Raw genomic sequence first — 13571 nt, forward strand, 5'->3', positions numbered from 1 at the left:
TCCAGGAAGGAATGAAAGCAGCTGCACTGTGACTGGACCAAAGGCGTTGATTTTTAAACCCTATTTTAAAAGAATTCATTAATATCAAAGATGAGAATTTTTCTTTTTAGTAAAAGCAACCATAACCTTTCTCCCTTTCTTTCTTTCACTCTGTCTTTCTTTCCTCTCTTCCTTTTTTTTAAACAGAGAACAACACACTTTTTCTTAAATTTTAAGAACAAGAGTATAGTCATTTAATTATTTTTAGTTAAGAAGTGACAATTTTTTCTATATTTAGCTAACTATTTAATACATCAATTCATTTATTTTTACAGTGCTGGGGCTTGAACCCAAAGCCTTAAGCACAGCAGCCAAGCACTCCGCCTCTGAGCTACAATCCAGCTCTAGTAAATAATGTTTAAGTAATAAAATTAAAAAAAAAAAAAAAAACCTCCTGGAGGTTCTTTGGCTCAACACAGATGCTATAGTCACTGTGGTCTGTAGTGTGCAGCATGGGAAGATGAAGGGAGAGACAAAGAGGAGGCAGTGAGAGAGGAAACAGCAGGAGAGCCATATGTTTCTGGCAAGACGTGACACACAGACAGGCTGAGAGGAGAGGAATGAATGGATGGAGAGCATCTTCCATAAGCAGTAACCTGCCTGGAGATCTAGGCAGAGTGGCTAAAGTCTGGCATGGCCAAGAGATGTCCAGGGTCAGAGTTGTCTCTGGGATCACCCTCTCCTGGTCCTGATGCTGGCCATGCTCAGGGTGCAGCATCCATTGAACTAAATATGATGCTCATACTCAGTTATGGGAAAGCTGCAGAGCCCTGACTCCCATGCTCTATACTGAGCACTGACCCAGTGCTGGGGACACAATGCCTACCCTTCAAGACCTGCTGCACCAAGAAGGGGCTGTGTAAGGGTGGGCCCGCTAGGGAGAGCCACGAACATGTCCTGGATGACTGAGCACTTTCATCTTAATTTCCCTTTTGGTGGTGGGAGATCCTGGAGTACAATTCTGCAAATCAAAGGGAACTGGAGCAATGATCTTCTTTTTTTCTTCAACAAAGCCAACAGGGTGCTCCTGAGGATGGATTCTCATGGGCAGGAAAGTCCTTCTGAGGGAGCTGTCTTCACTGCATGCTATGGTTAGAATGTATCCTCTCAAAACCCTGTGTGGGAAACAATCCCAAGTGTGGCAGTGGTGGGGATAGGATGGGGACTAAGGGAGGTGGTGAGGTCATCAGGGTGTCACCCTTGTGGATGGATTAGTGCTAACTAATTCACTAATGCCTGAAAGTTTATCCTCTTGTTCTCATGTCCCCTCTTTGTTCAGAAGGTAAGAGAGCAAGAGGGCTCCCATCAGCTGCAGCTCCTCAAACCTGGACCTCCCAGCCTAGAGGCACCATGTTTCTGCTCATTACAAATCACTGTGGCACACTGTCTGGAGGGCAAACCACACTAGAGTGGAGAGCACTGTTAGGCGCTGTTGGAGACCAGAGGGTGCAGAGCCTGATAAACCCAGCTGGGAAAGCACCTGTAGGTTTCCTGTGACCTTGGAGGGGCTGTCATCACACCTGAGTGCACCTCAGAAGTTCTGAAGCCAGCACAGCTCATGGCTCAGCACCACGATGAGGCCTCCCCTTAGAGGGGGCAGGTGGCTTGGTGAAGGAATGACTTGTTATTAGCACACGGCCTGCCTGGGGGTGGGGGATGTGTTAAGGGAGGAAGTGCCCCATCCTCTGCTTTTTCTTCTCATGTGAAAAAAAGTTCAGTAACAATAAAGCTCAAATTATACTTTTCAACCCTCTTTTATCAAGGCTTGCTACACATGGCTTTAGTAAAATGGCAAAGAAGTTGGGACATTGGAATTCTGAAATATCAAAGAACTGGGCAGGGCAAGAGATCTGTGTACTTCGCTCTAGACATCTCCATATGGATATAATGTCTTCCTTCTTTTAAAAACACTCTCTAGGTTTTTAGTGGATGTAACATGATTTGAAAGGGCATAGTAGCCCTTCTTTTTAACTATGGTTTTGGCTTCTTTTGTTTTAAGTTACTCATGGCCCAAAAATATTAAATGGGAAATTACATTACAAAGCTATTTACAATGTTTAAATTGTCAGCATGAATATCATGACATTTTGTACCGATCTGCCCCGTCTTACCTAGGAAATGAATTATCCCGTTGCTCAGCATATTCATACTGTATACATTCCTCTCCGTTAGTAACTGAGCAGTCATCCTGGCATCTACTGTCATGGGATTGTGCTATGTATGAGGTTCAGACCTAGCCATGAGTTTACACAGAGACTAAGGGATATTAGAATGCAGCTTCAGAAGACAAGGGACACTTCTTCATGGAATTGTCAATTATTACAAAAAATAATTCAAAGAAGTTAAAAAAAAACAAACACCAAAACAGACTCGTAAAGGCTGTTGTACTGGATGGTTCTGTGTGTCAACTTGATACAAGCTGGACTTATCACAGAGAAAGGAGCCTCCTTTGAGGAAATGCCTCCATGAGATCCAGCCATAAGGCATTTTCTCAATTAGTAATCAAGGGTGGGAGGGCCCATTGTGGGTGGTGCCATCCCTGAGCTGGTAGCAAGCTGAGTAAGCCAGGGGAAGTGATGGAGTAAGCAGCACTCCTCCATGGCCTCTGCATCAGCTCCTGCCTTCAGGTTCCTGCCTTGTGTGAGTTCCCGTCCTGACTTCCTTTGGTGATGAACAGCAATGTGGAGGTGTAAGCTGAATAAACCCTTTCCTCCCAACTTGCTTCTTGGTCATGATGTTTTGTGCAGGAATAGAAACCCTGACTAAGACAGCTGTGCTGTGAAACGAGGTCCTTGGATCACAGCGTGCAACTGGCAGTCTAGAGTTGGGAGGGGACTGAGGTTCTAGTTGATTTTGATGCTTCAGGAAGTCAACTGATGCCACCAACTGTTACAAGCATGGTTTCTTCTCCACTCAGCAAACAATGAATGGAATTCATGAGCCCTATATCAGAAGTTATGCTAGATAAAGAAATGGGTCATAATCCCTGAGGAACTTTCTAGAAAAAGATTAACAGGCCCCAAATCATAATACTATAAGGGGCTTTCAGAGAAGAGAGAGTATACTTTCTTTTTAAAGATTTATTTACTTATTTATGAGTGCTCTATCTGCATATACACATATACACCTGCATGTCAGAAGAGGGCATCAGATCCCATTATAGATGGTTGTGAGCCACCATGTGGTTTTTGGAAACTTAACTCAGGACCTCTGGAAGAGCAGCCAGTACTCTTAACCACTGAGTCATCTCTCCAGCGTCCAGAGAGTATACTTATTCCTGGGAGATGCCAGGGCATGACCCTTCCTTTGAGGAAGTAATACAGGAATAAAAATTGGGGGAGGGGCAGTTTCCTATAGGCCTGCTTGTTACACCATATAACCCCATGAAAAGACCATGTAAGAACAGAGTCCCAGGTATCACCCCAGAGCTTTTGTGTCATTGTCTTGGATGGCATCAAGGATCCAGAATGCTTTACGAGCACCAGGAATCCACCCTGAGCTCCCAGGCTGAGAAACACTGCCCTTGCATCTGCCATGCTTATCCTGAGGTTCTTTCCTGTCCTCAAATGTCACACTTGTGTAATTGGGTGAAATGACAGGAAAGTCCCTCAATGTGGCAACCTTACTCTACAGATACATGGAAGTATGCAGGTTTTGAGCTTGGACACTCTTCCTGGGCCATTAACAGCTTAGGCAGCCAATGGCCACAAACAGGTTGGCAAGTCCAGAGTTCCTCTGTAAGGAGATGGGACCTCCTCTAAGGATCCCACTTTCACACCCCTTTGAGAAACCCTGGCCATCTCTACATGAAGATTCTAAGCAAATCTTGGCCACAGGCCAAGCGCTATTCATAAAATACATTGTATATGGCCTGCTTTCTCTTTTTAAAAATTCCACAGCCACATAATTTCAGAGGTAATTTGGAACAAATATATGTTTTGGGAGGGGGCGGGAGGAACAGCCCTGTGGGCCAAGTTTAAGTAGCAAATACTTCTTGGCCAGTTGATAAACTTTTAAAGTTACTTGCTGGCACGTGTATTGGAAACATTATACGCTGTGCTTAACACTTCGTGGGTGAACTTTGGAAAGTGAAATGTAACAAATTCCAAAGTGTAAGGAAGCTTGCAGTCCTAAACTTTTGTGCCATCAACCAATTTGGCGCTTAGTGATCTGATTTTTCATTTCACGCCAGCTCACGAGAGAGCTCGATGAAAACATGCAATTCCGACACGACACATTACAAGTTACTTCTCTCTCTTAACATTCTGCCTTTTCCCCCCATGCTTTGAAATTAGTTGAAATAGATTCTATTTAGAGATCAAAGAGATGGAGCTGGAGAAATAATCATTTCTCTTCCGCTGTCATCGGCACCTGGGACGGCGTTATTAAGTAGTCATTTTCTGGATGGCTTTGTGTGTGATATGGCCCTCCCTTCATGTGAAGATGAAGAGATCTGAGAGACTCTACATTTCCTAATACAGTGTGTCAAGTCTGGGGGGTGGAAGCAGGGGTCAACAGGTCAAAGTTCAAGGTTGACTCTACCACACACTAGCTCTGTGATCTTGTGAAGGCCACTTAGCTTTCCTGTGTCAAAATGGGAGTGACAACCACCCTTGGTAACAGGTGTGTGTTTTGTGGGAATAATGAGACAAGACACTGGCCTGGCCCTGTAAACATTTGCTCCCTTTCAGGGCCCCATGGGCATGTGGCAGCCTGCCTCTTTCCCCACCTTCCATCTCCCAGCTTTTTCTGCTTGTCCCTTTGCTCCTGTGGTTACAATGCCTTGGCCCTCTTAAGTCTGTTGGGATAGATGGCTTAACGATTGCCTCTCAAACAGGAGAAAATGGCATGAAGTAAACAATCAAAGGGCAGATCTGAGGACTAGGTAGCAGTCTGTCTTATCAAGGGGCTAGTGGCCTGAGGAATGTAGCTTAGTCACCAAATAGTTGCCTAGTCTGTGTGAGGTCCTGGCTGCCATTCTTGGTACCAGAATGAATGAATGAACAAATGAATATATGAACAAATAAATATTCAAATAAATGATAGTGGTAATTAATACTTGCCTAGCAGGCCTGAGGTTCTGGTTTGATCCCCAGGACTTCAGTAAAAACATAAATCTGACAGATAAATAAATAAGCAAGCAAACAAACGATGAACGGCTGTGTATGAATCAGTCACTGCCTGTCTGAAACTTCTAAAACTAAATCATCCTTTTAAAGATCCACTGGGGGAGAAAACTGCATAGTAAGCACAAATGAAAGCAAGATGGGGCAGAATCCAGGGTACAGCCAGGGGACCTGTGGCACCAGCTACATGGCTACTCAACTTCTGATTCACGGAGGCTATCTTCTCTGTCATGGTTGAGTCCCGTGAGGGTCTAAGATAGTGTTTATGAAAAGACTCTAATTTTGTTCTTTGTGGTGCTGGGGTTGAGCCTAGGTCCTAATGCATGTCGGGAAGGTGAGCTATCAATTTTCATAAGTAACCAGGAAGCTGAAAACTCCAAAGAACAAAGGAGATAAGTCCTTTGGAGCCGAGGAAGGAGCCCTGAACAGTGGGTGGGGGTAGGAAGGGCACAGAGATAGAAGAGCCCAGGGCTGGGGGAGGCCCTCTCCTACCTGTCAGGTTTACCCAACACCAGCTGCCCAGCTCTGCTGCATTCCTCCTAAGACATTTGCAGAAAACACAGAAACAAAACTCTACTGTATTAACTAAAGAAATAAAAATGCAAGCTACACAACCTCAGACTCCACTCCCTGGATTCTACCAGGGAGGCACAAGAATGACTTGATCCTGGATTAGGGAGTAGGTCTCAAGTTAGTCCAACCTCCTCACTTCAGGGACAACAGGAGGCAGAGGACCTTGGAAACCTAAAACCAGGGACACTGAGATTATCCTGACCAAGGATTCAGAGGCCCTGGGTACTGCTTGTGTCGTTGATAACTCTGTGCCTCAGTTTTCCTATCTATGATGTACTTTCCTGGTTGTAGGTGCTCTATTGTTGAAGACAACTAAACAGTTAGGATAGAGTAACACGGCCCTGTTTTACCAAGAGTGTATAACAGAGGTGGATACAGGCTGGTTTTGCATGGGGGAGGCCATCTGTAGTACAAGTCCAGGGTATGTCTGAACTGGCCCAGGGAGCAGACTCTTTTACACCAAACTCATTGAAGACTAGAGGTGCACTGGTTTATTTTTATCCCAAGTGCACCTAATGCAAGGTTAATAAGTCACTGACTAGAAGTTGCTCAGGAGGTAGAACTATTAGGCTTCAATGAGAAGCTATCAAAACCATCGAGGGCTAAGCAACAAAATCCTACGTGGTAAGGTGGCACTGAATCAACATGTCAGATGACCAGGGCAAGGTTCAAACCAGCCAAGGCTCTCATCTACCAAAGACGGTATATCCAGCTCTAACCCATCTCTCTAAAGGTGGAGAAGTGGGGCTGTGGCTAGAGAAGGCAGATGCCGAGGCTGAGTCTGGGGAAGGCAGATGCTGAGGCTGGACCTGGGGAAGGCAGATGCTGAGGCTGGACCTGAGGAAGGCAGATGTTGATGCCCTAAAGCAGGAAGCTGAGAAGAATACCAGTCTTACTGTCTCCCAGGAAAGAACAGGTCACCAATCAGAAAGTCAGGAACAAGAGGCTGGCTACTTTTTAGGGTGATAAATGCAGTGACAAATGCAGAAGTGTTTGGCCAGTTAGGGGTAAAGTTCAAATGCACCCATTTCTCAAACGCAAAGAAAATGGGTTTTAAACATTAAAGAACAAAGGATTTTATCATCAGAGAAAAAGTGGAGGGAAGGCAAAAAAAGCCTGCTAGAGAAGCCACTGACATAAGTAAATAAATAAATAAATAAATAGGCTGTCACTTGGCTGTGACCTTTCCCAGTGATAATTCTCTTGAGTGTGCTGTTGCTAGGCTTGACAAATATTTGCTGCAGGAATCATTACATGAATGAATACCACAATGAAAAATTTTAAGGCCTCAATTCTTTGTTTAAACATCCCGATTTCTTCCTCAGGGATACCCAGAATTTATGCCGCTAATTATTTCTAAAATAATGTCACTTCTGCTAAATAAACACATCTCCTTTTTTTTTTTCTTCCTTAAATAGGAATTAAGCATTTAAGTACTCTCAAGGGTTATTCCTGTAAGACATCTTCTGCATGCTAGCAAATGAACCCAAGGCTAATGAGATACATGATAATTATAACACGCCTGGCTAAGAGATATTCTTCTATGCGTAAATATTTCATGGATCCAGCACCATGCGATGGTACCTGCAGAGTAAATTACTATGAGCCCTGGGGAAACTTAGCCACTTCCCATTAATCACCTCCTCTTGTTTTTGTACCTAGAATGGTGTTTCAAGAGACCAGAATCCATTAAAAGGGAAAAACAGACCTGCACGACAGACATTAGCCCTATTTACTAAGAGGAAGCATTACTATGCTCTCACATCCAACATGGACGGCCACCAAAAGGCTTACCTCAGTGGCCTGTTAGGGCGGAGGCTGCTAGTCTAAAAGGAAACCGAGTTCTATCTAGTAAGCATGTAAAAAGACAGTCTGCTTTACCTCATTCTCTGGGGTGGGAGATGGCGTTACAGAGCTAAGTGACCCTTTCCTAGAACCGTGGAGATCCGCTGGGATGGAGACAGGCCGTTCCCACTGAGTCGTCCCTGTTGGGATGTGCCAGTAATAGGTCCCAGCAATGTCATTGACTCTTTTCCAGCCAGGCGGCAAATCCGGATCTGTCTGAAATGAGTGATCACTCCAGATATCTGCTGGGAGATAAAAAAAAAGAAAAAAAAAAGAGAGAGAGAGAGAAAGAGAGATAGAACTCCATTAAAAGAGAAAAAGAAAGCTTCCGACAGCCAGGCAAACCCCACACGCAGAAATGTCTGCATTGAACTGAAAAGAGCCTACCATATAAAGTGTGGTGAATGGGGTAATTGAGAGTAGGCAGAAAAATCTGGAAAGGCTGATGGCCATCTCTGAAGATGGGCATAAAGACCTCATTTTCAGGTCACCCCACACCTCCAAGAACCACAAGCTAAAGCTCCGTGAATCATAACCAAAAGTGAAGGCAAATTCCACATGTTTGTGTACAGAGCCTGCCGGATCCCACTGTCAATCAGGAAGACTGACTGGCTGGCATGACGCATCCTTCCTGGCTATAAGTCTAAGTTTCTGTAACCACTCTCTATAGATAACGCACTGTGTTTGCATCTAGACACCCACAGAGGAGCAGTGTCTTTCTCAGGACTCCCGGACTCTGCACTGCACACTTTTAAGAAAAGCAAACCGAAATAAATAGCTGTGGAATTCAACAAAAGACCAGATTGGCTTTAAAACTGGGGCCAGTAATGTAAACACATGAAGAGAGTGGGAGTGAGAGGCTATACAGAATGGTGGAGAGTGTGGCAAATGGGCAAGCATCTGCAGAGTCCACAGACATTGAAATCAATAACCCTCAAGCAACGTAGGTGCCAAATAAAATTAACCCTCTGGACATTTTCTCAGTTTACCGAGGAATTATTTACTTTCAAACCCTTTTCTTCCTATCCTTGAGTGGAACCTATTAAAGGGATAAAAAGTACATGAGAAAAGAAGCAGGGTGAGAATTTCAAAGCTGGAAGGATCATGAAATCACAGAGTAACTGTCAGTGACGGTAGGCTGGCTTCCTGGGCTCTACATTTGAACACTGTTCTATTCTGAGGGTCAGAGCCTTTTTTACAGAGCCGTACACAAAGCCAGAATGCTTTATTGCATTTCCAGTGAGGACACATGTGGGCCTTGCTCAATACAACATTGTATAATGTGGGCACACATTACCAAGGTAGGACAGAAGAAAAGGAGAAGCCAGACAAAGAAGCTGGTCAAGCCCACAGGCAGAGCCGTGCATCCACACTGTTGTTGGTGGGCCAGCATGCACTCTTCTCATTTCAGCCTGCCAGAGGCAAACCAGCCACAAGTCTCCAACTATGCTGGAAATGTCGCCTTCTAGCCACAGGAAAATTAAGCATGATTATGTGATTCCAAGTTAACAACACTTGCAGCAACAACTCTAACCAAATGTTTTTATGTTCCCCATTCCTGGGGCTTTCAGGAGGTAAATGGGTTGTTTCTGATAGCCTTTTGTTTTTAGCATCTCAACTGGGGAAGGGAAAGTAAAAACACAGAGGACTTACAAAGGAGAAATCTGGAGTATGTGAGTGCCCTTGTAGGGTCTCATTCTATGGCTCCCAGACAAAAAAGGTCTGGGGTGAAAAAGAGAAAGGAATGCAAAAGCACTCGTTCTACCTCTGTGGTTTACGGCGTCTGTATATTAATACTTGAGAGTGAGGAACAGCCATGCACACCATCAGAATATGAATTCATGTTAGACCAAGGACAGAGAGGTCTGTGGCTTTTAAGCCACGTTGCCACCTACAGTGTGTGAAGGGAATTTTGTACCAGATAGCAGGAATTAACCTGTTCTATATTGAACCAAAAACACTGCATTTTTATCTGGTTTGTATTTTAAATTTCTGCTGAGATTGTGTTGGGAAAGTACTTCAAAGAGGGGCTTATTCTGTTGCTAAAAGTAGATGGCAATGACGATGGAGGAAGATGTGGCAAAGCTCCAATACTCACAGCATCCTGTGCAGAAGCATCCCAAACTAGGTAAGGGTTAAGCACTAGGAGGGCAGGAAGGCATCATGTCGTCTCACCCATCAGCCTCTTTCCCCAGCCCCAGATAGATACTCAGTAGTAGATGGATGCATGGAAAGATGGATGGACGTTTGGATGGATGGACGTTTGGATGGATGGATGTTTGGATGGATGAATGGAAGTTTGGATGGATGGATGTTTGGATGGATGAATGGAAGTTTGGATGGATGGATGTTTGGATGGATGGATGTTTGGATGGATGTTTGAATGGATTATGGATGTTTAGATGGATAGATGGATGATGTTTAGTTGGACAAACAGATGGATGGATAGATGATGGATAAATGTTGGATGGATGTTTGGATGGATGATAGATGGATTTATGGACAAATGGATAGATTGATGGACAGATGGATGAATAAGGTGGAAGAAATTAATGAATGAATTAGGTCTTCCAATAGTAAACTTGGTGTCTAACAGAAGAGGAATTCTGAAGACATCAGTTGTATACACTATCACAAAACAAACCACTGACATTTATGTGGGGTTGCTATTTCTTTCAATGACATGTGTGACTATCCTCACAGGTAACAGGGACAGGGTTAGTAGTCTACACCAATATCTGCACCAATATCTACATCTCATTTGTGGATGAAAGTAACTGGGAGTCACACACACTTTGATAGATTTACTGGGAGAGCTGAGATCACAATGGGATGTTCTTACTTTCCAGTGGCAATCTCCTAAATGATGTCTATATCAGAGAAATTGTTTGTCCTTGGGTGGGTCATACGCCATGGTAATCTTGGGTGTTAGATCCAGCATTAGAATGCAAATGTATACCGTGGGACCTAACTGGAACTAAGACCAACTGTGGGGTCTCAGTGAAAGACGGGTCAGAGAGGGAGACTGGCAGAACAGACCAAATGTCTCTAGAGTACTTTTAATATCTCAGTTCTCAGTACAACATTCTTACATAGCCATCAAGTTGGCAAAAAGCAGTATGCCCAAGGGCAGGTAGATCAAACAATGAGAACTTGTATACATTGTATATACTTGTATACATCCAAGGGGAATCTGAATATAAGTACGCTGAAAGCAGAAAAGTATCACTAATTAATAAAGAAGTTATTGTGTCACACCACTGCTCCCTTCTTTGAATTGTTTTCGAGGTTATACATCATGGCCCAGCAATTCCACACCTGGTATATGTCCTAGAAACCCCACACATGTACATTAGGTCAGACCACAAGTAGCAACAGAAAATAGCCCTGAGCTCAAAACAACTCTGACCTCCTTTAATAGAAGAATGAGAAAATTACAGCAGAATAAGTAAATAACAGAAATGAACCAAATACAGCTGCACATAACAATACAAAGTTCACCACATGCCACAGATGAAAAGGAAGAAGACAAAAGACTATATTTGCGACATTTCCATTCAGATAAAGTCCAACTATTAATTATTTAGTGATAGACATAATCAGTTTAAGCTGTCAAAATTGCAAAAACACAGTTATTACATACAAAAAATACAGGCTGATGAACATCCAAAAGTGTAGTGGTGGGGTGGGGGTGGAAGGTATTGGTTTTGATTAAAGAAAGGGATATGCCAGTTATTCCAGTCTAAAATTTCCACCGGTAGTGACATGGATACTCCCTTTTCAAGTATCTATTAATCTATATGCTTCCTCGATATTTCTGAATGTATATTTTTCACAAGTGAAAAAAACAGAGGCTGGAGAGATGGCTCAGCTGGTAAATGTTTGCCAACCAAGCATGGTCCAAAGCAGGAATATAAAAGGTGGTTGTGGAGGTGTGTGTGTGTGTACAAAGTTAGCCATGTCAGAATATTTTCAATATCTATAAGGATGATCCACTCCCCCTCAAAACAACAACAACAATAACAACAACAAAACCAACACAAAACAACCCACAGGGGGTTCATGCAAGACTCCAAAGAGCCCAGCCATGGCATTATGCATCCTGGCCTGGGGATGAGTGGGAATGCCCTAGGGAAGCTTCTTACCTGGCTAAGCCATTCACTATATGAATGGGCCTGATCAAACCAGACAACTTCTTAAACCATCAGAACAGAGCAGGACACAGGAGAGAAACAGCTGCTCGTGACCATGCGCTCCTATTGTTTCCTGGCTATACTTCAGCCACATAGTAAAGATCCAACTCAGGAAAGTGTCCCTACTACAGTACAAAGGAAATGCCCAGTATAGAAATCACGGGGCTATACGGTATGGCCACCATGGTTCCAAGAATAAGGATAATATTAAGATAATCTCCTCATGACTTTTCAGTGGCAAGGGCAGCCTGAGACACCAGACCTGCTGGTGCCTTCCTCTTTAATGAGATACTCACTCTTTTGTCTTTCAAATGTCTGTCTGTCATCCGTCTGTCTCTATCACTGTCGATGAGAAAAATCACTTCATGATGTTTAAAACCAACTTTCCCAGTTGAAGGCACAGTCCACACCTGTGCTACACCTGGCTTAGGCCTCTCTCAAACACAAATAAAGAGAGTTGCTTTGTGTGTTTTTTTAGTTTCCTTCTGTGGTTTGCAGTCTCCATAGGTAAAAAAAAGTCCAGCGCTTTCCACTAAAACATGACTTGGCTGCATTTAATGTTCAAGGCAATCTCAGCTAGAAGGCAAGGCCAGATCCCGGCCTTTTAGGCATTACGTAGCTGTGATGGTATAGATGCTAAGAAAAAAGGATACGGAGGCTGACTGGGTGTGGATTGTGTGCCCTTTACACAATCCTGCAGGGTTCAGGACATGTCCGTGGCTGCCCTGAGACGAAGGCAAAATTGTTATCGCCAATTCTGAGGCTTGCAGAGGACAGTAGATAGATTTAAACCAAGGAAATAAAGTATGTCCTGATACAGAACAGAATCAATTCTTCAGAGACCTGAAAAAAACCCTACCAGTATTGATGGCATGGGGAGGCAAGTAATAAAACAAAGGGATCAGAAAAGAGAAATAGTGATACAGGGTGGAGATCATAAGACAGTAACCCACCTGACCAAGAACTGAGTAATAACACCAAGATTCTCTATGGATGCCTGGCCTGGAGCCCCCACCACCCAGCACTCTGGGTCCACAGACATGAGTATTCTTCTAATGCAGGTCCCCTTTAAATGCCTGCCTCCCAAATCCAGCCCTGGTAAAGCAGCCCGGCCATTCCAGCTGCCATATCTTTCTAGAAGCTACGCAGAAATCCCACCCTCCGACAAACCATGAAACTGACGCTTCTCTTCCTTCCCTCCCATGGAGCCTGTACCTAAGATGTTCTCTCCCAGTTCCCAGGTTCCTATCATCACAGAAGCTCACTGAAGGCTGTCACATGCTGAGAGGAGCCACTTTCAGCCCAGAGCTGAGAAGTCACAGGTCTCTTTTCATAATGAGTCCGTCGTCCTCGCTCCCCTGCATTTTATTACTATTATTATTATTATTTTTTTAAGCAACAGGAAACAGGAACTGGAAGTCAGTAAAAAATAGCAAGGCTGATGGCCACACCAAGTGCCTCTTGGGCCAAAAGGAATACGCTTGGCATGGGAACAAGAAGCCCATTTATGAGCTGCAAAGACCCACCCATTCCAACCACCTCAGGCACCAGCACTCACTCCTAGCCCCACATGGCTCCACCTGGCTCCCTCTGGGGTCTGGCGAACTGTAGGGGCCTACAGCGTGAGGAGCACACTTGTCTCTCACCATTCTCTCCCAGGCTCTCTTTCGGGAACCCAGGGGTCAAAGAAAAACAAATCTGCATGGATAGCGGCTGGAAACATCCTCTCCTAGACAGAGGACAGAGGAAGCATGGATGGGAGAGCCAGGAGTTTATATTTAGCAAGGTCTGCACT

At 44.1% G+C, this 13571-nt stretch overlaps 1 protein-coding gene across 14 annotated transcripts in view; it reads right to left on the reverse strand.

The window, feature by feature from the left end:
• Apbb2 (amyloid beta precursor protein binding family B member 2) overlaps nucleotides 1-13571 on the reverse strand; it is a 333238-nt gene that overhangs the window by 96414 nt on the left and 223253 nt on the right. For 9 of the 14 annotated variants that reach the window (XM_076938574.1, XM_076938577.1, XM_034509336.2 and 6 more), the window contains one exon: nucleotides 7620-7828. In XM_076938574.1, coding sequence (XP_076794689.1) covers nucleotides 7620-7828 — 209 coding nt within the window. The remainder of the gene's footprint in view (nucleotides 1-7619; nucleotides 7829-13571) is intronic. The other 5 variants (XM_034509338.2, XM_076938580.1, XM_034509340.2 and 2 more) reach the window with 1 other exon arrangement.

The sequence above is a fragment of the Arvicanthis niloticus genome, chromosome 7, assembly GCF_011762505.2.
Source record: "Arvicanthis niloticus isolate mArvNil1 chromosome 7, mArvNil1.pat.X, whole genome shotgun sequence".
Taxonomy (NCBI): domain Eukaryota; kingdom Metazoa; phylum Chordata; class Mammalia; order Rodentia; family Muridae; genus Arvicanthis; species Arvicanthis niloticus.